General features: G+C 40.4%; 2 protein-coding genes across 2 annotated transcripts in view; both read left to right on the forward strand.

Annotated features, from left to right (window-relative positions):
- Positions 1–4,098, forward strand: part of smad1 (SMAD family member 1) — an 8,766-nt gene extending 4,668 nt beyond the window's left edge. The window contains exons 4-6 of the mRNA XM_062432570.1: positions 726–947; positions 1,186–1,442; positions 2,428–4,098. Of these exons, the coding sequence (XP_062288554.1) occupies positions 726–947; positions 1,186–1,442; positions 2,428–2,571 (623 nt within the window). The 3' untranslated portion in view covers positions 2,572–4,098. The remainder of the gene's footprint in view (positions 1–725; positions 948–1,185; positions 1,443–2,427) is intronic.
- A 2,994-nt stretch (positions 4,099–7,092) lies between these two features.
- mmaa (metabolism of cobalamin associated A) lies at positions 7,093–17,470 on the forward strand. The gene is made up of 7 exons (XM_062434617.1): positions 7,093–7,133; positions 7,426–7,855; positions 9,687–9,809; positions 9,980–10,150; positions 11,426–11,511; positions 12,656–12,805; positions 16,271–17,470. Exons 2-7 carry the CDS (start codon positions 7,426–7,428, stop codon positions 16,562–16,564), a joined length of 1,254 nt encoding a protein of 417 aa, XP_062290601.1. The 5' UTR covers positions 7,093–7,133; the 3' UTR covers positions 16,565–17,470.
- Positions 17,471–23,850: the final 6,380 nt, after the last annotated feature.

The following is a 23,850-nucleotide window of genomic DNA, read 5'->3' on the forward strand; positions in this document are numbered from 1 at the left end:
CAGAACGTTTGTTTTCCACTGCTTACACACAAAATATTTGTACTTCTTTATCATCATACACCCAAGAACCGAAAATCATGCCCACACGTGGTGACAATAGTTGCGGGAAGAGATGTTGAAATATTTGCTAGGAGTGGAGTTTGGGGAGTTTTTAAGTTCTTTTCCACAAGCTGCATCCTGTACAAGAGGAGCTGGCTTCTATTGTAGGCCAACTCTGGGAAGAGGACAGACAAAACACACCTGCTAGCCACTGCCACGCTACAGAGGAAGTTCAGGAGAAGTATGCGCTTAGATAAACATGATTTATTCCTCTCAGAGAGGGTGAGGCCAGCTGGCACTGCCTCGTCCGAGATACCAGGCACACAGGGCATTGACTATTTGCCTGCTCAATAAAAGTTGGCACACTGTCCACAGACAGTCTGCATGCTTTAGGATGTGTCTGCATTTATTTTGGTGAGCATTAACATACACAAATGTAGCCAGTGGGTCCTATGTTAATGCAAATCTCTATTATGGGCTACATGGGACAATTTGGAAGAAATAATTGTGCGGATGAGTAAGATTTACAGCTGTGCCTCTACTGGCATTAGTGGCTCCTGCAGCTTGTCTGCACAGGAGTCAGCACAGAGGAGTCTTAAATGTGCATTAAGTGTGTCTGTGTCTGTCTGTGCGTGTACAGCGTGCTCAGCTCACTCCTCTGACCTTTTAATGTGTTTCCTGTGCAGATGTGCAGCCCGTGGCCTATGAGGAACCCAAGCACTGGTGCTCTATTGTTTACTATGAGCTCAACAATCGTGTTGGAGAAGCGTTCCAGGCTTCCTCCACCAGTGTGCTCGTTGATGGCTTCACAGATCCCTCCAATAACCGCAACCGATTCTGCCTCGGCCTGCTCTCAAACGTCAACCGCAACTCCACCATTGAGAACACCCGGCGGCACATCGGCAAAGGTGCAGTATGCCAAGCCTGCCAATGATTGCAATGCACTGACTGTCATCAGACGAGACTAAATCAATTCATGTTGTCAATAGATGCTGGCATTGGGATCTACAGTAGAAAAAGAACAATAACAACACATTGAGCAAACAGACTGACCACACTGAATTTTTGGGGCTTTTGCTTTTGTCATGGAAAGAGACCAACACTTTATCCTCTGCTGCTACTTTATCCTCTGCTGCTTCTTCTCAGGTGTCCATTTGTATTACGTTGGTGGTGAGGTGTATGCAGAATGTCTGAGTGACAGCAGTATCTTCGTCCAGAGTCGTAACTGTAACTACCACCACGGCTTCCATCCCACAACTGTGTGTAAGATTCCCAGCGGCTGCAGCCTGAAGATTTTCAACAACCAGGAGTTCGCTGAACTGCTGGCCCAGTCTGTTAACCATGGCTTTGAGGCTGTTTATGAGCTCACCAAGATGTGTACCATCCGTATGAGCTTTGTTAAGGTAGGTTTTCAGATTTAAATGAGAGGAAAGATCAGTATTGGGGTTTTTTTTGGACTGCCTAATATTGATAACTTACTCTACTTGAGTAGATGAGTAGAGATGAGTTGAGTTTTACAGTTGAGTCACTTTTAATACTTAAAATCAACTTTGTTTGTTGTTAGGGCTCCAAATGTATAGACATTTAAGAATTTATTAACGTTTATTTTGATGATTAAACACTAGTGAAAACTGGACTTCAAAAATCAGTAACACAAAATGTCAGTTTTAAGCAACATCTTGCAGTGCAAGATGTATACAAAATGTTCTCTTTTCCTTAATGGATCCATTTTGAACTATTGTAATCATAAATTTTGTGTTATGATGTAAAGCTAACAGTTAACAGTATTTTCTGAGATGAATTTACAACCTTTGGAGGCTTGAGGATGTAAGATCAGAGTGAAAATACTGTAAGTTTAAACCGGTCTGCTCCATTTGAAATGGTATTTATCTGCAAAATCTCTAAAAACCTCACTTCAACACTTGAGCCCCTTTAACCTGTAGCACTTTGCTGAATGCTGCACTACAATGTTGTTTCTTATGCACTTGTCTACCTTCAGTTGTTTCTTACTTTTATCATTAGGACTTACTTTTATAGCACTTTTTTGTCCTTGCCTCTCTTGTAAGTTGCTTCAGATAAAAGCGTCTGCCAAGTGACAAAATGTATAGTAATGTAAAGTAAATGTAAAAACAGTGAGTTTTGTCTATCGTTGGTACACAACTAAAGCTACCACTACTTTGCTGTCTGTAAAAGTGTCTTACTTTGAAAACCCATTTGACGTTCTGAGTTTGGTATAGATACCAGCCTAAACATGGAACATCTTGATACAAAGTAAAGTATTTACATGGACTAAAGTAAACCTCTGCATTATACAAAAATCAACAAACAACAAGAAAAACATTTGTGTCCTGATTTTTACACTAAGCCATGTGTTTCCATTTGTTCCAGGGCTGGGGCGCAGAGTACCACCGCCAGGATGTGACCAGCACACCCTGCTGGATTGAGATTCACCTGCATGGTCCCCTGCAGTGGTTGGATAAGGTGCTAACCCAGATGGGTTCCCCCCACAACCCTATATCCTCTGTGTCCTAGGCTTCACTGTCCTCAGCCCTGTGGCTGTCCATACCCCAGCATTTTGGTCTAAGTAGCAAGAATAGGGGCTAGTTGGTCCCAGACTGGTTTGTGTTTTAGCCAATCTGCTTTTTTTTCTTGTACCTGATGAGGTTTTGACTGAAACACAAACTGATCTCGGACCTGTAAGGCTGGGCGGGTTGTTAAACGGATTGACATGTTCTCTACTTGAAGGACGTCTGAATTGGGCACATTTACAGACTGGGAGAGGAGTAAGCAAAGTGAGCGTGATGCAACTGGAAGATACTTGATCTTTGTGACCAACTGTAATAATTAGACCATCACACTCATCATAACAGAAGTATCCTCCCTGATCTTGCTCCCACAACTTCTCTTTTTCATTGTTCTATTATTCTGACTCATGGTGACTAGTTTGCATCTAAATATTCCCTCAGAAATCCAGATATACATGTGTAGTTACAATAATTATGGGACATTCCAGGTCACCAAAATTGCAGTCGGCCTCTCTTTACTGTCTGACTGCAATGAAGTTGGCATGAAATGTACTTATGACATGTACAAAATTAGCAGGGACGTGAGGATGACCAGTATGACTGAAAATGTAATCATCCCCAGATACTTATATAAGTATGCTGTTTCCTCAAAGTGTTCTTTTTTTTAAGGTAGAGCTAAATGAATTAAAGCAGTGCAAAGTTACTATGACATCAAAATGAAATCCCATATTTACAGATCATGAGAAAATAATACGAGGGAAAAAATTAGGGGGAGTTTGAGAGTTGAGGGTGGGGTTTAGTGTGGGGCATGGCACTAAAAGGGCATTTCAGACAAAAAAAGACTAATGTTTAAATGTCGCTCATCTTGTTTTACACTCGTGTTTCAAATGAATTTTAAGAAAAAAAGACTAGTATTTAGATATATTCACTCCTAGAATATGTGCTGTGCAGTCTGGTTTTGCAAAGCATAGTTTGGTTAGTGTAGTGCTACACATTTAAGACTGGTATCTGAACACCAAGCAGAGGCAAGTACAAGTGCAGCTTTATTAGCCCCTTACTGTATCCACTACAGCAAAATCTAATGTGTCAAGTACAGAGTCACACTGAGGACATAAATATTTCAGTGACTGTGCTTCGTTCTCTTACTACATTGACTGAGCAAAACTTGTTAAATGACTGTTATGGGAAAATGTTGAGCATTCAAATTTTAATTGTCGACTGAGAAATCCGTTACTGATGTCCCAATATGATTTTTTTTTTTTTTTAATGCAGATTTTGCCATTCAGTTCTTTTATGCTTTGAGCAATCTTACTTGCTATTAAACTGTTATACTCTTTACATTCTTTTTGTATTTTTGAACTTGTTTTCTGTTTTGTTTGTCTGCACTTTCACACATTGCATCTTTGTTTTGTTTTGTTTTGGGTTTTTTTCTCCTTTTTTTCCTGTTTTTGCTCAGTAAAACTCCCAGAAAAGCAGTTTTATTCCATGAATATCAAGTCTCTACTGGAAGATTCAAATAAATTTGTTTCATTACTTGCAACATGTCCGTCTCTTTTATGAACAGTTAGAGCATGTTCGTGTGTGTGTGTGTGTGTGTGTGTGTGTGTGTGTGTGTGTGTGTGCATGTTAGTGTGTCATTGTGTGTCTGTTTAGTTACAGGCCACCCATGCTAAGGAAATATGCATCATGGTATTGTCAGGGATTTTCAAAAACATGAACCAAACTCTTTGTGTGTGTGTGTGTGTGTGTCTGGAGGTAGACCTTCAATTATAGAGGCACAATGATTAAAAGTGCATCTGAAAGCCAATTTCACTAATGTTAAGTGTAATTGCATTTTCCAGTAAATTGCATGAAAACGCACAAAATAATGTGTTTTCTCTTGTTTTATGGGACAAATTGTGACAGTCCTGGCAGTTAGAACCAGCTTCCAGGAAGCTCCCCTGGAAATTACTAATTTAAGTGTGTGTGTTTGTGCGTGCAGGGGTTTCATTTGACTGTACATGACTTGGGTGGCATGGTTGCATGGAGGTTAGTCCTGCGGCCTCCTAAGAGTTTGCATGTTTCTCCCAAATTACACACACAGGCACATCAGGTGGACTGGAAATTCAGGATGTCTTTGACTTAAAATGTCTCCAAGTGTACCTCGAGTGTCTGTCAAAGCTGCCTCACTGCCCTATGTCCTATATATTGTAGATGTGGTTTAATCTTTTTGTTCTGTATCTATTTAACTGAACAGCAGTAAGTGGATGGAGAACATGGATGATATACTTAAAATGAACACTGCCAGTCTAAGTGGTATATAATCAAAGGATCTCTTTCCAAATTTCCTCCAGCCTTAGTGGTGCCCTTTAAGGATGGGTTTATAATTTTTCAATTATGTCATAAAACAACAGCCAGGTGCCCAAATGAATACTGAAATAGGGTTAGCATTCTTCCTGTTCACAATGACCACAAACAGATATCTTCCTAATGTATTTACTATGTAAGTGATGAAGGGAAAAAATCCACAGACGACCTTCTGTGCAAAAATGCATTTAAAAGTTCATTTGAACTTTTTAATGTAGCTGTCCAATTTTAGTCAAACCAAGTGGACATTTTACGAAACCCCCCTCCGAGCTCAACAGGGAACCACAAAGAGGGAGTTGTATATTAAAAAGACTATAGCTTTTGATATCTGCTAGACTAACTCTGTGTAATTGTTAACATAGTTTTGACTATGACAGGCCTCTCTAAGAAAGGCTTCAGGTATTCAAAGAATATAACCAAACATTCATTAATGTTACAAGAATCAATTCTGGATTACCAACTGGGCAAAGCACACCAGATCCCCGAAAAGTCCCAAAAGGTAGAATTAATGTGTGGCAATTCCATTGTGGTAATTTGATCGACTGTAATTTTTTGAGAAAACAGAAATATGAACCACTAAAGCACAATGTCCACTGACACATTAATGACCTTGATAACTGGGTCTTATTTTATTACCCCATCTCTTGACCCTTTGTCAAAATATAGCTTTATGACCTTAATTATTTAAAATGGTTTTGCATGGTGCACATTCCTAAATTAATTTGTGTTTCACACAAACTCCCACACAGACAACCTGGGGCTTTTTAATATTACAACATCAGTATGTGGGGGTTAACAGGGGCCCAGCTGCTCATTTTTGGACAAAAAGTCAGTGAAAATGATCAGTGAGGTTTATGGGCATAAAACAAGCACACATTGGTTACCCGCAAATAGGCTACAATTTAACAATTTGAGAAACACAACAAAACATCATAAAAGTTATTTCAGATGTCATGCTAAAAATTGAGCTCTGCTGCCACCTGCTGACTGAAGCTGTCCATTGTCATCACTTTGTTTTCATTTTTCATTTTTTTTATAATAAGGAATACGATATAATATACATATAAAGATAATAAAAAAGATAACTGAAATAAACGTAAATAATAAATAAATAATAAAATAAAAACAGGTAGGGGATTTAGTCAGACGTTTCAGAGAACAGCGTTTCATAGGGGTTTATTAATTTATTGCTTTTAAAAATATATATATATATTTACAGGCTTGAGTGATTTTAATGAAGAGTCCAACTTTATGAGGAAAGGTGCAAATTTAGGTGATGTATATGAATTTTAAAATATGCATAAAGAATGACAAAATGAATCAAATATTCTGCAGTCATGGTAGCAGATGATATCTTTGAGGTTAAGGAAAAGAATATGCAGTTGTGAGTTGAGAGCTTCAGAAAGGTGAGACTCCAGATCAGTCCAATTCCTTTTTCTTTTTTTTCAAAGAACAGATGTGAGATCATTTCTGTATCATGTTTACAAAAGGTGAGAAACGTCAATGTTCATGAATTTACCGATCAGATAATTAGGTTGGGAAGGTCACCTTGTAAACTTAATAGGTTACAGATTACTAGTTAATTTTTGATTACTTTTCTAATTTTTAAAATGTTTTCAACTGTTGGGGTAAGTGTACCCATTAAACCTTCCAAAATCTAAGATCAGGTGTTTTTCATGGATACTGACATGATGTATAAGGGAAATCATTTCTTAATAAGGAAGATTTATCTCTCATTTGAAAATGTTTTCATTAGTAGCTACATAAAAAAATAAAAAGATATTTTATGATAAAAGTAAAAAGTCTAGCATGGGTTTATTGGTACTATGACACCATTTAAACCCATGTGTTCTCCAAATAAGCCCATGTCATGATATCTTTACTAAAAATGTTTTCAGAATTAAAAACAGCAATATATGTATTAAGTAACATGTTCAATATTAAACAATGAGAAACACTTTTGTAATCAACATTTTCATAAGTAACTGTAACGGATTACATTTACATGTATTCTGTAATTTTTGTAAAACGAGTTACTCCCCAGTACTGGATTATTAGTGGGGTACATTTTATTTTGGAGAAATACTTTTATTTTTATAAATCAAATGACGGAACTGTTAGTGGGGGGCGGTGCTGACGTCAGCGGAAACAGGAAGAGAATGAATGAGACGCCTCTGGATATGTAACCTGTAACCTGTAACTTCTCCGTGCAGCTGCTGAGAGGTCAGTTGTTGTTGTTTCAAACTATTATTAACATTTTTGTCTAAACTCTTTATTCGCTTTATTTATGACAACTGTATACAGTTGCAGTACGGACTAGCGTTGCGTTGACATAAGTTTTGTGACTGCTGTTAGTGTATGTTATAGCTTAAAAGACAGCTAAATTTAGGGTTCAGAAGAGGCTGTCTTCCTTTTTGTTCGTTACCTAAATCCTAAAACATTGTAGCTAGTGTTAATGACTCTTTTTTTAAAGAATCACAACTGCCTCACTGTTTTTCTCTGTTTCTCCTCCTAGATGCCCCATATGTACCACAAGATGGGGCGGTTTAGCTTCCCCCTCCTCCGCCACATCGCCTCCCTTTCCTCTTCACTCACTGTCCTATCAGCCACCAGGACATGCTGCCTCCATCGAGGGGTCTTCACCAGTTCCCACCCCTGTCACCAGACCACAGGCCGGGATCACAGCTCCCAGCACAGGAGGGGTGTGAGCACAGCCCTCAGCCATGAAATACAGGACCTGAGCGGGCCTGAGCAGAGGCTGCTGAATAAACTGTATGAGGGGCTGATCGGAGGACAGCGGGCGTCTCTGGCCGAGTCCATCACTCTGGTGGAAACCCAGCATCCCAGGAAGAAAGAACTGGCTCAGGTGCTGCTGCAGAGGGTGCTGGCCTACAGGAGGGAGCAGGAGAGTCGTAATGGGGGGAAGCCGATGGCCTTTAGAGTCGGTGCGTGGTCTGAGTTTCTGTATTCATCTGGGGATAAGAGAGAAGACAAGGCAATGGGAACTATACTGCATTATGTGTGTCTTTTATGTATTAAGACACACACAAATACTCTGCTTGTGTGATATTAAGTATAATTGCCACTTTAAAATCCTTAAAATGGCATTTATTCCTTCTCTCTCATTAAAAATTCAAGAATCTCTGAATACCCAAATATATTTCACTTCAAAGATTTAACTAATGGACACGAGATGTCTCCAACTTAACTGAAAAGTCAATTCTTGGTGTATATGAGGCTTCAAATTTCCACATCACACTTTGTAAGTGGAATTTCGGACCAGAATTGGCGTTAAAGGACTAGTGTGCAAGATTTAGTGGCATTTAGCAGTGAGGTTGCAGATCGTAACTAACTCTATACCCCCCACCAATGACTCTGTATGAATATTGACGTCACAACAGCTCCCCAAAGGTGAAACCAAAATATCTTGACCGCTCCCCAGTAGCTAGCTGCATTATAGTATAGTGTATAGATCATAAGACTCGACCCCTCCATTTTAGTGGATGGGACATGGGCCAATCTAAACAATCAAAAATGTTTTCTGTTATTTAGGTAGTTCTTTTCAGTTTGTTATAGTGCTCATTTTCCTGATAAGTTTGTTTTTAATTAGGTGTTTGGCAGTATAAAATGGATGTGTGATGTCATGATTGACGGCTGTGAGAGCCACACTCAAACCTCTTTCAGACAGTGTGACGACTGAGGCCCCACCTGACGTTACACAAGCAAGACTGAAGCTCCCAGAAAGGAGATATTTTGGCTTCACTTTTGCATAGTAGTAGGAAGTGAAGATGCGTCTTCCATACTTATTATATCAAGTGAGGAGAACGTGCGGTGGCTGTGAAAAACGTGAAAGGCCCTCTCTAGAGCCTGTGTGGAAGGTCCACTCCCTTTGTACATATATAGGGGCCATTCAAAGGTAACGAAAACACAATGATGACTAATTTCAGGGGATTATACACTAATTAAAACATACTTATTAATATTACATTTCTGCCAAGTCTGCTCCAGTAGCTGCCACTAAATTTTACACACTGCACCTTTAAGTGTTGGCAGAGATACTACAGAAACCCACCAAAAGCTTATATGTGGTCATGGTGCTGTTGGCACACATGGTATTTGATTTATTTGCCACGCAGGGCTGTCAGCTCAAGTCAGTTCTGATTTTAAATGGAGTAAAAATCCCCCCAAACCAACACAAGCTGGCACTTTGCTATTTGGATTTTGGATCATACCCACTAATAACCTTCATTATGAGCTGGCTTAGAGACATAGTAGCTTTACAGTATATTCTTTAAAAAAAAAATGTAATTCTCTTTTTATTATGATTTTACATGGTTCACATGTTCATTAACATTACAATTACACACAGCAGTATATTTGCGATTCCATAAATAATACAGGGATAAATGATTGGTCCTTCCACCATAATATAAGAGATGAATTCTATAAAATACAGAATAACAACTAAACTCCCTAGAACAGGAATGCTGGGGTGCACCTTTTTACAGTATATTATTTGATGATATCAGGAATATACTTTGGCCCCAGGTTGTAGGGTTATTTATAAAATGGAAACAATTCTGTACTTAACTATCAGTTTAATAACAGCTTGCTCTTAATATTTGTTGAATGATAACCTTATAAGATCATACTGTACGATCACAATTTGATTTTTGCTGAAAGTAAGTATGATAATGTTGAATTATTGTACAGCCCTATGTGAAAAAGCAAAACAAAAAAGTTGTTTTTTGCTGATTTGATTTTCTGTTTTCTCAGGTCTGTCCGGTCCTCCAGGAGCAGGGAAGTCATCCTTCATTGAGGTTGTGGGGAAGATGTTGACAGGACGAGGACATAAATTATCAGTGCTGGCTGTTGACCCGTCCTCCTGCACTACAGGAGGTAACATCTGTGATGCAGATCATCAACATATGATACTGATACTGACGGTTGTTATTGGGATAATGGTGTTTCACAACGTGCAATGGAACTATGTGGGAAATTCTGTTTATGTTCTGATTACAAATGTCATTTTATCTCTGCTACAAAGTGGAACATCCCTCTTGTTGCAGGGTCTCTGATGGGTGACAAGACTCGTATGACTGAACTCTCCAGGGACATGAATGCTTTCATCAGGCCATCGCCGGCCTCTGGGACACTTGGTGGAGTCACCAGAACAACCAACGAGGCCATTGTTCTCTGTGAAGGGGCAGGATATGACATTGTCCTTGTAGAGACTGTGGGTAAGACATGTTTGACTGATTTCCTTATGCATCTCAAAATTAACTTTCACTACTGTTACACTTACTCAGCAGGCTCAAATGTTACTTTTAATAGGCAGTTTTCTTTAGTTGCAATCAGTTTTGGCTATCAGCTGATTTTATTTAATGTAATATATATACAAAATATATGATACAAATGTTTTAACAGTGTAGTGGTTGACCGATTAACCAGATATCGTGTTGAAATCTGACATTTTGAGATAATGGGATAATGTTCAAGAGGTCAATAACCTGGTGAGCGATGGTGATCATAGTTGTGAATTTTTATAGTCGATAAAAAGGTCTTCATTTGACTGTGAGAACTCTCGCCAGTGCTGAGCAGTGTGCAGAGATGATTGCTGTGTTTGTTCACCAGGTTTTCATAATATAATCATACAAGCCACCACCTCGGGTCATACCGGACAACAAAGCAATCCTGTCCACCCAGAGAGCGGTTAGCCCAGCCAGCTGGATAGCCTAGACGGAGATACTTTCATGCAGCCATGTCTCGGTTAAGAGGGTGCAGCAGTTTGTCATTTTTCTGTGGAGGTCAGAAGCAGTCTTAGGTACTCTAGCTTATTGTCGATGGAGTGGATGTTGGCATGGAGAATTGACAGGAGGCCCAGGCATTGAGGATATGAAAGCAATACTTATTTGATGCCTTATCTTTTCCAAGTATAAATGTAAAAAAATGTTTTCTACAACCATCCAACTTTTTTGTATTAATCAAAATAAGCCAAAACGAAAATTCCTATCAGCGTTCTCCTAACACTGCCTTACAAGAAGAAAGAAAAACATTCACAAAATTGCGTTTTAAATGAGGAAATATTTGATCAAAGAATTAAGAAATTAAAAGTAAGAATCTCAGCAAGTATGTGTAGTAACTCTTGGTAGTCAGTTTTTGACACTTGATGCTACAGACACAATTAAGTGTTGAGTTTTGATACTCAGCCTCACTCAGACACTTTGATGAGTCCCAGAGGTTAGGTTCTTGCCTTCATTTTTTTGAGGAAGCTCATGATTATTCAAAACCATTTCTAAACAACTTTTATTTTTCTCCTGTTAAACTGATCAATCAGATGTGCCCTACACAGGGGAACCTGCACTGTAACTCTCCAAGATATGACATTTAAAGTAGTGATGGTGCATTTATCACAGTTTGAAGGTTTTTGGGTGGTCATTTAGTATAATTTGTCACATCACATGTTATCATATTGCTGGATAGCAGTAGTATTTAAATCTGTCATTTGTTTACAGGTGTGGGCCAGTCAGAGTTTGCAGTGGCTGACATGGTTGACATGTTTGTGTTGCTGATTCCACCAGCAGGGGGCGATGAACTGCAGGTCAGTGACAAACAGCAGCAGCACCAAGGAACCCATCCGCTCCAGATCTTGTTGCATCTGTTTGGAACTTGAAGGAAGAGATTATTAAACAAGCTTTATTTTAATATCTCATACTTATCTGGCAGGTTAGAATGGTTTTTGTCTTTAGTATATCCTGTAATTAGGTCTTGGCATATGAGAGCAGTACATTATGCAAACTTCAGGTTTGTTTATTCCTGCTCAATATAGTTGTTAGTTTGTGTTGATGAAGTAAAAACTAATTTTGCTTTTTGCTTCTACTTTCTTACACTACAGATTCACTGAGAGTAAATTAATGCCCTAATCTTCATATTTAACTGCATACATTTCTATTTACTTAGAAGAAACTGATTTCTAGAAATACAAGCAGTGTTCATGCATGAGAACATAAGTATGTTGGAAAAACATATGAGCTAATTGATGAATTAATTAGTTAAATGAATCACCTAATTAGCCTAACTCATTAAGATTAATATTATGATGATTTATTGTGGGACATTAGGCAGCTCAAGTGTTATTTGTTTCAATTATTTTGATTAAATCTTAAATGAAACACATTGCCATAGACACATTAAAATGAATCATACTAATAAACAAACAGTAAACCTTTTGTTATACAGATTGCAAATACAGTATTCCCAACAACACCCACAATTAAACTAGTTTAAACTATATCCTGCAAGTCAGAAAACTGTCTGACATACAGATGTCCAGTTGCACTGAGATATGACATATTGCATGACTCAAGTGTGCAAAAACAAAGCACAAACAGTATTGAGAGCCATAGATGTTCTGTATAGCTGTTTTACTGGATACAACAAAAAATGAACTGCGACTACATTTCAACAGGTGAAAGGAACTTTTTAGAGTAGTTTATTTACTTTGTTTTGCGTCAGACCAAAGCTGATGTCAATGAGGGATGGGTACAAAGTAACAATAAAATACTATATTGGTTTCTGGCTCATAGTAAACTGGCAGCAGCTGCCAACCATCACCCCATCCATCCATCCATCAGTCTCTCTGTATGCAGATCACTCAGCAGATTAGACGTCTAGACATCAGATTTATTTACAGCGTTTTGAGAAGTTAATGAGCCCCCCTCTCTAATGCCAAAATCTCTCTCCAGGGTATCAAGAGAGGCATCATCGAGAGGGCCGACTTGGTGGTGGTGACAAAATCAGATGGAGACCTGGTGGTGCCGGCCAGGAGGATCCAGACTGAATACACGAGCGCACTCAAGCTGCTCAGGAGAAGCTCCAAGTCCTGGAACCCAAAGGTGTGTGTATGTGTGTAAAATAATGACTCTGTGTGCGTGTGTGTGTAGATAGTTTGATGAGAGAAGAGGTCAGAAATAGAATGATTAGGACTTTTAAAAAAGGATAATTGACAAGTGTTCAACATTTGACCTACTGGGCAGCCGCAGCACAAGTATTACTGCTTCATAGACCCAACAAGACATCCTGCAGAGAGGTCAGCTAACCTGGGAGTGAGGAGGGGGGAGGAGGATGATAATGTTGATGATGTTGATGATGTCATAGTGTTATGGGTCCAGTACTGCAGTGTCTCACCCCTCCCAGCACATCCAAGCTCACCCGCCTGCCTGCCTGCCTGCCTGGCCTTGTCCCTTTGTTTTCGCAGCCCAATGCAGCATCTGCCCACTGGGCAATCTGCCAGGCAACACCCCCATCTCCACCTCCCCATCGCCACCTCCCCCCTCAATGCTGCTCTGAATACTCGGCTGCTGTGTCATGCATTTCGCTTATTAGAAGCCCGCACACTCACATTAAAGCTGATAGGCTGCTCTCGTAGTCTCGCTCTCTGTATTTATCCTTACCTTTGCTATCTTGCCCTTTTTTGTTGCTCTCTGTTTGGCATTCTGTAACATAATCTATGCATGAAAACTTAAACAACACTTTTACTAATAATCTGCTGATCATTTTCTCAATTAACAGATTGATCATTTGATGAAATGTCATAAATGTCTTGAAATATCTGTTAAAAGTTCCTCTTCAAATGCTGTTTTATTCAAGCAACAGCAGAAACCCCAAAGACATTAATTTTACAATGACTTAAAACATAAAAAAAAGCCTCATCATCACATTTGATGCACCGAATGCTTCTCATCCTAAATTCCCAATCCTCAGTGTCATTTGCCAGTCACCAATCATCAAAGTTAAGCTTGAGTATGAACAATATTCTCTCTTCATGTCTTGGTTTTAAAGTGGCAATCCATCAATTTTACATGTCAAAGTGTATTTACTAGTCAAGGGTAATCCTGCTGAGCTTTTGAAAACAGTTGAATAGTATCCATGATACTGAAGGTACTTTGTCAGTTCTGAGAAAATTACTCAGGTGATATCACTTCTACTCAATTAAAATCTCATATAAAGACTGATTTGATTTATTCTCAAAGGGATGTTATGATAATTTCTTGCCTGATTTATTATTACTCTAACAATTTAGCTCATCTTCAGTGTGCATTTTTATTCAGTTGTCTTGAACTTTGTAACTCTGTTACTGAACAGTGCCATACATCTGTATCTCAGTCTGAGTTTAAAGAAACCAAGTTTTAACAAAAACTCTGTGTGGAGAGACATCTGAAAGGCGTCTATGAGGCAGTGAGAGTCTAACAAAAACTATTGAATTAGATTGCAGAAAGTGTTTTTGGAGCTTAATCTGCCTCTTGTGAGTCCCCTAACTTTAAGGAAGTACAATACTGAATTGCTAGAGTTTCCCCCCTGTGGGGCAGTTAACCCAAATGACAAAAAAACATTGTCTTACCTATAGTGGCATTTATGTCCAAAGTTTTGATTGAGAAACTGTTCACACTGTTCCCTGGAAAACATTTTAAATGTCATTTTTAACACCACAACAAAATTCTGTTTACTTTTATCGTATTGGGGTGGAAGGAGAAATCTCGGAGACAGATATCTTAAAACATGGACATTAAACCAAAACTATATCTGTATGGTATCAGAGGGGACAAGTAATGCAGCACATTGTTTTTTTTGTTTTAAATTGCCCTTTAAAAGAAGATAATTAGTGAACATGCAGTTCAGTTAGTCTCACAAAGTTCTTTTCCTGTTTTTGCATCAGATTTGAATCCAGTCCTTGTAAAATGATTAACTTCATGATGTAATTAGAGGATTCATAATTGGCTGTTGATCACAGGCCTCCAATATTTACCAGGCTGTCAAATTCAACTTTGGCAGTTGCCAGTTGATGCAAATTATCTCCTAATGATACGTGTAATTTCATTACACTGCCTGGAGATTGTGAAGGATCTGTGAGATTTATTTTACATCAACACTGTTGTCTCTGTCCTATCCTTGTGATTCCTCTGATTTCCCATTTCTTCTCTTTATTCACAGTCTGTAATGAAGTGATACATAACAGAAGGTTAACTGTTGTATAAGCATTTTCATGAGTTCTAAATGCACATCTGACTGACCTGACTTTTTCATTTTCCTTTTAATCTGAGGCTCTTTCACTTTTGTGTCTGCCTTGAGTTTGATCGTTACCCTGAATTTCATCATGTGCTCTTGAATCTGTAGCAAGCTCAGAAAAGAGACATGAAGTCACTTATTGAAGTACTAAAGACATAAAATGACATTTAACCTCAGGATGACTGTGTGAACAAGGTGTTATACCAATGCTGTTTGTGCAGTGACATGACAGCTTCTTTCAGGACTGAGGTGCACTGCAAATAATTCTCAAATATATAAAAAATCCCATAGAAAGGAAAAGCAACTCCAGAATTAAGTGACACAGTTTACATTAAAATAAATGTTTTGTTTATAATTTTAAAAAGTAGTTTAAGTGGTCTCAATCAATCATTGAAGCATTTGGTCGATACAGTGCCACCAAATGGCAAAACATTCCCATCACGAGTCCAAAGTGATGTTGTCAAATGTGTAGGTTTGTCCAAACAACAGTTAGATATTAAATTTACTATCAAACTATCACATGAAGAAAATCAACAACAGTCACATTGCCATTTGCCAGGAATGAAAGAACAACAAGCACATTTTTGAGTGTAGGGGGCTTTCAAGGATAATTAAACCATTAATGAATTTACTGGCAATTAATTGTTTCAGGTCCAGTTTATTTGTTTATTTATAGAAGACAATGTGCATCAATTAACATAGACATTAAAAATATGATTGTGAGCGTGCCAGGTTTGCTCATCTGCTAATTTGTACCCGTGTTCCTTACACAATTAAAAACATTTAACATAGTGAAGTCAGAATGAAAATAAAAGAATACAAAATGTATTGCAGCACTTTGTTCTCGCTAGCTATAACAAAAAATACAGTTGAACAATTATAAAGCACCAGATCACTCATGAGTAAATCTTCATTTTTAAGATTTTTGTTGCATTTTTTCCTTGGACAACTGACAGTACAGACAGGAAAAAAGGAGAAGAAAAAAAAGATGAGATGACATGAAACAAAGGTCATCAGCTGGAATTGAGCAGTGACGCTGTGGTTATCTATTATGTGTTCAGTTACCAGGACAATTTTAACCACATCTTAAGATGAAGTGGCTCAAAGGAGAATTTCCCATTTCACACAAAAATACATCAACCATTTAAAACTCTCCATGATCCTAACCCTAAGTTCGGCAGAGAGAACGTCTCACTGTGTCTTTGGTGACATCCTCAAGTCAAATAGTTGTCTAGTCTAGAGCATACATACTCACGCATACATCCTGCACCCCTCCCCTCTAACTCCCTCCTCAGGTGGTGCGCGCCTCCTCTCACACAGGTGAGGGCATTCCAGAGGTCTGGGCCAAGATGGAGTCATACCGGGAAGCCATGTTGGCCAGTGGTGAACTGCAGGGCCGGCGGAAGGCCCAGCAGAAGGTTTGGATGTGGAGTCTGATCCAGGAGAACATCCTCTCCCATTTCCAGAATCACCCCAGTGTCAGAGGGGCTCTACCACACCTCGAGCAGAAGGTGACAAGTGGAGCCATCTCCCCTGGACTGGCCTCTGATCTGCTTCTCAAAGCCTTTGTATCATCATCATCATCATAGTTATCACTGGTACTGCTCTTTTAGAGGAGGATGGATAGTACCTCGTTGCTGATCAGGGCCACTCAGTGCCAAATAAGCAGGACAGAGTGAAAAACTGTGACCTTGATTCTGCGGTTTTTGCAAAAAGGAAGCAGCCCTGCTCTTTTTACACTGAATCTGAAATTTAAATTACCTGAGATAGAAGTCACCCCTCGACAGAAGCTCCAGCCTGCTTTTATCCACATCAGGGGAGGGCAATTGTCACTTCTCGCCCACAGCTTAAGGGCACATTCACATTTGGACTATAGATGTCAAAATTGAACATTTCACTTGTGAGGAAATGTTCAAACATTGCTGTGAGATTTGAAATGTTTTGCTGCCATTCTAAAACAGATATTGGGACTGTTTTGGTGGACAAGAACACCAAAGACAATCATGAACATTTTTAGGACGATAAGCTCAACACATCGGGAGGATTGTAAAGGCCACATTGATGCACTTGGGAAATAGTTTGCACAATACCCATCGCCTTTACTAACAGGGTCATTCGAGGGTGAAACTGTGACTTGTTCACGCCATAAATACTGACATGACACATACTGTAGTTGATCTATGATGAGCAGTTTTCGCAGGCACTTCTGCACATCCCTCACACAGGTAGATCATTAATACACACTACTTGTAACCAAAAGGAAAAGTGTTAATGGGAGGAATAAGTTCAGAGGAGTGGGATTTATATGGTCTCTTGTTCTTGTTTCTCTTGTTAAACTGCCACGGACATTGCTCTAATAACAAACACAAATTTTCCTTGGAAAAGCAAATGGACTTTGAAAGTGTGTTTTATCTGCTACTTTTGTGTGAGTGGAATAATTAAAATATAAAAGAATATAAATCATAAATGTAAGTAGATAAGTGAATAACATTAAATCTGTCAGTACAGTTGGCTGGGATTTTCTCTCGCTTTGTGTTTGCCCATGATATGAAAAAAGGGGAGTGATTAATGTAACCTCTACGAATATTAGTCTAGAGATTTGTCAAAGATCTAATGAAATTTTTTTTCTCATTCTGGAGCCAGAAATGTCAGTGCTACGAATCCTCAGACTGAGTCAGCAGCACAGTTGCTTCTAATTCAGGCAAAATATTAAAATAATATCTTCAGAATTTACTTCATAATGCACTGCACTCCCGGACACCACCAGAAATCAAAAGACAAAGAGAAGCCACACACTCATAACCGCTGTGCAGCTACTTTATTAATTTAAACGGAGAGGCCGCTGTCTTTGGGTTAAAGAGGGAGAGTCCACTGTCATTGACTGTGCTTGTATAATCTACAGGAGAGATGATCACAGAAGGTGTTTCCCAATCACAGACATCACATTTATTATGAGAATATCCTGCTTAAAATGTCAGCAATTAGGATTTAATGTGTCAAATAGTTTTTCAATAAATCAGCTTATCATTCAGTCTATAAAATGTCAAGAAATGCCCTACGTTGATATCTAAAAATTGTTTGTTTTTGTCAGAACAGTCCAAAACCCAGATATTCAGTTTACATTATTATAAAACTGAGAAAAGCAGCAAATCTTCATATTTGTGCAATATTTAGCAAGACCCACACATATTAATATATTATAATAAATATACTATGGAAAATTGTTGTTTTTCTGTAGATTGAGTAGACAACTCATCATCACCATTTGTGAATGTAGGCCTTTGTTTGTCATATTCAGTTGTTAATAATACAAGTTTGTGAATCACTCTTTGTAGATGTAGATTTACAATGATTAACAAATGAAAAAAATGCACAAAAACATTGAAACAATACAAAGCAGATAAAGAACAAGATCAAAAGGACAATACTTGTTAAAACAAGCACCGTATAGCAGTGTATGGACTGTAGAGCTATAACTGATTAAAAAGCCTTTTTATAAGAATGCATTTCATATATAAAAAAAGACTGATCTAAGCTCTTATGGCAGACTATTGCAGAGCTTTGGGGCTCTGATGACAAACATCCAATCTCCTGGGTCAGGAGCTCAGCAATCTAATCAGGTGCTAGTCCTTGGAGGGCCTTAAAAATTATTAGTAAAATCATATAAATTAATTCTGACAGAGTAGTTGAATAAAGATGAGAGTGAACAACCCTCTCAAATCAAACAAACCCTCTCTAATCAAAGAGTATAGTGCATATACACTAAATAGGTACAGTATATACTGAAGTATTAATGTCTACCCCCTGTAAGGTGTGATTTTGTGCTTACTTTAGCCACTAGAGGTCTCCCTTATTCCACTCAGCTGTGGTTTCATTATCCTAATGACTGGGACCTCAGTGCCAACCACCCTCCCCTTCATAACGCCCCCGCCTCCTGCCCTCCATCCATTCTTCATTGAGGTTGCCTAGGGTGCCAGGTCACTCAGAGGTGAGGACATCAGCAGCTGCCACTCTCCTGGAGCACAGGCTGTACTGTAGTCCTCACCCTCGGTGACAAACCCTCCTTGGCTATTCTCAGTCTTCGTTGAAAAACAGAAAGGAGCAGTGCTTCTTAGTATAGGTCAGGAGTGTTGAGTGTGCCACTGTACAGCTTTCAGCCTCAACCGTCTCTGAAAATTTTATGGGGTTAAAACATTTTTTGGTGTATTCTGCACTAATCCATGCTTGTCCTTGCTGGTTTGCTTTTGGAAATACCGATTCTGAGCCCCCCAACCGCTGGATGGGTTCCCAGGTCGCTGCTCGTTTGCTCCCGCCTGCGTACGAGAGGAAGAATGCCCCTTGAATGCAGATGGATTCATTAGGTCTGAATAAAACCCTTCTCCTCCATCATGCTGACACAAACACATACACACTGTAACTGCTCTGGCTATGCAAAAGGGAACAGTGAGTCCTGCAGCTCTGGACACTACACACACACACACACACACACACACACACACACATGCACACACAGTTGTCTCCAGTGTAAACAACACCATGCGGTTTCACTAAGGAAGATTAACTCAAATGCTGCCGGATCGTGTTCAGCCATTTTAGCCTAAACACAGGGCCCATCCACATGTGTTTAGCATTTCGCTGGATCTCTTGAATGTAAGCAGAGGACAGAGACTGGCTCTTTGATGAGGTTTTTTCATGTTTAATGGAGGGGGTTACATTGACAGCCTTTCTTTGTGTCAGCAGTCTGAAGTCAAAATGCTTTCCTGGCTCAGGACAAAACAAAACGATGCCCTCATACTGTTGTAATTGCAATCCAAAAACTCAGCTTTTCCCCTTCAAAACCTCAAAAGTCTGGAATGAACGCTGAACAATGGGCCGCTACAAATGTCAGTAAACAAGGCAAGCATATTGTAGCACGGATAAACGTTTGTTTTTTTCTTGTTGGTAGCGTCAGTATTATATTTTGGTTGTTTGCTGGCCAGATCAGTGCGTGAGGATAAGCTTGACACTGAGGGAAATGTCAGACTGGCCCTCCTACCAGGCTGATTTGGGAGCTCGTGTATGTGTGTGTGTGTGTAGTGTGACAACTGGTCATGGGCTGCTGATCCACAAAGCCTCAACCCGTCACTGCTATGTTTGCTCTGCTCCTCACACATAAGCACATACCACCACACTCACCCACCCTCCCCTTTCCTTTTTTTTTTTTACACACACATGAACACCGTTCTGCTCACCTCCTACACATCTTGTACATACATACAAGCCATCCATCCCCTTGTCACACACACACACACACACACACACACACACACACACACACACTGCCTGCCTTGTTGCCCACCCGGTCCGACTCGGCTGGCTGCACTGCTGTCTCTCTGTAGTGACAGATGAGTGTGTGAGAAGCATTTCCTCCAGGCTCGGGGCTCACTTTCATGACGGCTGCAAAACGATACAAGGAGCCACACGCTAATGGGGTTGGAGAGTTGCAGCAAAGCTCTGAGTCTGTATGTGTGCTTGTAGATGTAACACCCCACTCATTATGCTCCTCTGATGGGTCACTGTGCAGCCTCTTTATAAGGAGACCCTTATGGCAACATGTCTTATTATATCAACTGCTGAGATGGATGTTAATACCAGGCTGCGCTGTGTATGCTGTGTGCTCTCTAGCCTGTAGAGTGATGAGATGTGGTTGGTATTCGAAGAGCGTCTCATTGCATGGGCTAATTCTACTTAACCTGGTGAAGCCTGCTAGATGGTACGGTCAGAATGCCCCAGGGAGACCAGTATGTACCTCTGCTTTATTACCCACCTGAGGAGGCTGACTCTCCCACACATGCACACTCCAGTGTTTGCTATGTGTAATTTACTGGGCAGCCTGTGGGCCAGGCCTTCATCTGCAGGAAGGCGCGAATAGAGCCTTGGCGCCAGTAATTGGACTTTAGAACTGATTGGGGAACTTGATTGACCCCCGGTAATGGATTTGAGTGAATAATTATTTGTAGTTATGGTTGGAAGATGATATCAGGGAGAGAGAGACCAATCCCACCAGTGTGACTCACCCCTGCCGCCAGAGCAGAACGCTGCCAGCACTCAATTAATGAAATCCAGCTGCTCAGACTCCCCACGTGTAGTGGCTGATCAAAAAAACACACAGGGGTCTGGTCAGAAAAAGGGTTATCTTCATCCAACCTTTCCCTTTCACACAACTGGCAGCCTGTGGCCCATCACAATAGTGATTATAAAATCTTCTCCGCTCCAGGTACAAGACATTAAGGTTGATAATGTCTCCATTATTTTTTAACTGCCTGTGGCACTGCTCAGCACAGCCCACGGCAGCCATGTTAATGAGACCTCTCAAGATGGCAGGCAGCGCCTCCTCAGGACACAAAATGCAATCACTCTTAATCCAGCACTTTAATTGCTGGCCAAGCCTGCCTAAGTGAATTCAGCTGTTCCATCTCTGCAGGCTCTGCAGTGGTTACATCTCAAGAATTCTCCAACATCATACTCACAAGGATAAACTGTGCTTCAAAACAAATGTAAAGTGATGCGAGGTGGTCTGTCTTGTTAAAAATTAAGCTTATTTTTCTGGTTAGAGGGTGTCAGACAGAGACAGAGAACACAGACAGCACGAGTCAGATTTCCTCTTCTCTTTCCCTCACTGCCTTTAGCATAATTTTTAGCTCTCTTCAGAGGCTTGAGGAGGTAATATGCAGGTAGAACAGCAGCCACCTTCCTTACGTTCCCTCTCTTTTATCTTCTTTCTTTGCTTCTTGATTGACCCACTTGCTCCCACATCATTATCCTCACTGCTCTCCTCTCTACAATAAATTTCTCTTCCCTCTCTTCTTCTCACTCTCTTGCCTTCATCCTTCCACCAGTCCTCCTGTCATATGTCCCTGTCCCCTCCGCCCCTCCTATTTCTCCTCCTCTCTCCCTCCGTGTGACCCCTCATTGCCCTCTTGCCAGTCTCTATTATTTCTGGCTGCCCAGTGGCCTGGTCAGGCTGGTGCTCCGGGGCTCCAGACAGCCCGTGTTATGACAGGTAACACTGGGCCACACACTCTCTCTGGTAACATGTGGAGGTCAGCCTGTCATACCTGTCCACAGCTCCACTGTGTGCACACATGCACATTTGTGCACAGACTCAAACGCCATGATTTGCTGTGTATGGATAACTGCCAGACAGCCCCGGCCGTAACCTTAGATTCAGCATAAGTAAGCGATGAGGCGCAGTGGAGAAGACATATACCTTTCCCCATTCTGTTCTTTTGTGCTTGCAAAACAATGTCTTTTTTTCCCCAAAAGGTCTTACATGATGTATTGCTTTTACAGCCTGGGCAACCAGTGGGAATGCCATAGTTGTTCCTGTTTAGCCGAGAGGAGGAGGATTTAACTGGGTAGTGGCTGTTTAACTACCACTCTCTCTCCTGGCATGGCCTGCTCCCCGTGTTAATGACCACTCACAGTTGCTGCCCTAAGAGGGCTGCAGGAAAGAGTCAGCCAACATCAGCCCCTCACAGCACCTCCAAGACCATCCACTCAAACAGCAGAAAATATGTTCCGCATGTTATTCGTCTTCTGCGTCCATTGTCTTTGGCTTGTAAGAAGAGATGCCAAGTTACAATTTGTTTCATTCATAACAGTTTTAATGGGATAGGATTGCTTCTGTGTGGGGTCCAAGCATGTTCCCCTAATGCATTTCCTGCTGGTGATGTCTCATTTCTATCCAGCTGCCCTCTATCAACTAGTGAATAGCCAAGTTTTGTAAGGTTCAGGGCCAGTAATGAGAACAGTCATCCTCTACCCCACCGAACAAGCTCTGTCCGCCCAGGACAAGATGGTAGCGCCACGGTAGTCGATCAGTGATTGTTGTTACCATGGCATGTTCCTGGCTCCCCGTCTGATCCAGGGCAGCTCCCCACACTACCAGGCCTACGAGGGCCAAGGGGCCGGCATGGGTTTGTCACGCCAGGTTGACATTTCAGGGAGCTTTGCCAGGACACCATAGCACATTTCGTCCTCCTGGACAAGTGGTATGGGAGCAAACATGTCAACTCGGGCAGATGGGCAGGCGTCAGTGCCAACCGCACTGGACCATACCGGACCGCTGGCCTGGCAACTGTCGACCAGCCAGCCAGACATAGCACTTCCTGGCACGTAGTAGAGAGGCAGGTGTCTCCCTCTAGCAGCAAGCTCTTTGTGTATGCATACGGTTTACTGTATGTACTTCTGTATTTGTATCTGTTTTTTTGTATCTGTGAGTGTGAAAATACAGACAAATAGTTATTTACACACAAAATATCCATGTAGAACAAAATGTAATTCATTTTGATGGTATGGAAGTCTTGGGTTGCCAATACTAAAATACAATCAGGTGAAAAATAAGCAACTCTCGACAGAGAAAAAATCTCTCTGCACATCTGATTGTGTAACAGATGTGCCGAAGTGCAACTTTTACAATTTCATTACAATCAAAAATAGAGCACCGCAACAAAATCCATATAACAGCCCCCAGTTTTTTTCCTGTTTACTGCTGTTAGGGTTTGTGTATGTTACGGTCCACTTGGCCTTTATTTGGACAAGCAACACTTCCTAATATACATAGAGATCCTGTGTAAAGAGGACCACAAACATGGGTGTGATGTTTTATATATCCATACAGCACTACACTGTCAAAAGGTGAGAAAAAAGAAAAGGTGAATAAATGCAAGTGCCATCCTAAATCGTAATATTACAGTTTTTTCATACATAAATTAAGCACTACAACAATAATCATTTGACAATACCGACTAAAATTAATACACCAGACAGTGCAGCAACCCCAAATTTGATTATAGCAGGCAGAGCAACTGTGGCCAGAAACCAGAGTAGTGGA

Source organism: Scomber scombrus, chromosome 2 (assembly GCF_963691925.1).
Source record: "Scomber scombrus chromosome 2, fScoSco1.1, whole genome shotgun sequence".
In the NCBI taxonomy this organism is placed as follows: domain Eukaryota; kingdom Metazoa; phylum Chordata; class Actinopteri; order Scombriformes; family Scombridae; genus Scomber; species Scomber scombrus.

Excerpts from the sequence above, each read along its gene's own strand:
- mmaa (XM_062434617.1), top strand. The coding sequence starts at position 7,426 with ATGCCCCATATGTACCACAAGATGGGGCGGTTTAGCTTCCCCCTCCTC. Across the intron at positions 9,810-9,979 it reads GTCCTCCTGCACTACAGGAG|GGTCTCTGATGGGTGACAAG; the intron begins GTAACATCTGTG and ends CTCTTGTTGCAG. Across the intron at positions 10,151-11,425 it reads TGTCCTTGTAGAGACTGTGG|GTGTGGGCCAGTCAGAGTTT; the intron begins GTAAGACATGTT and ends ATTTGTTTACAG.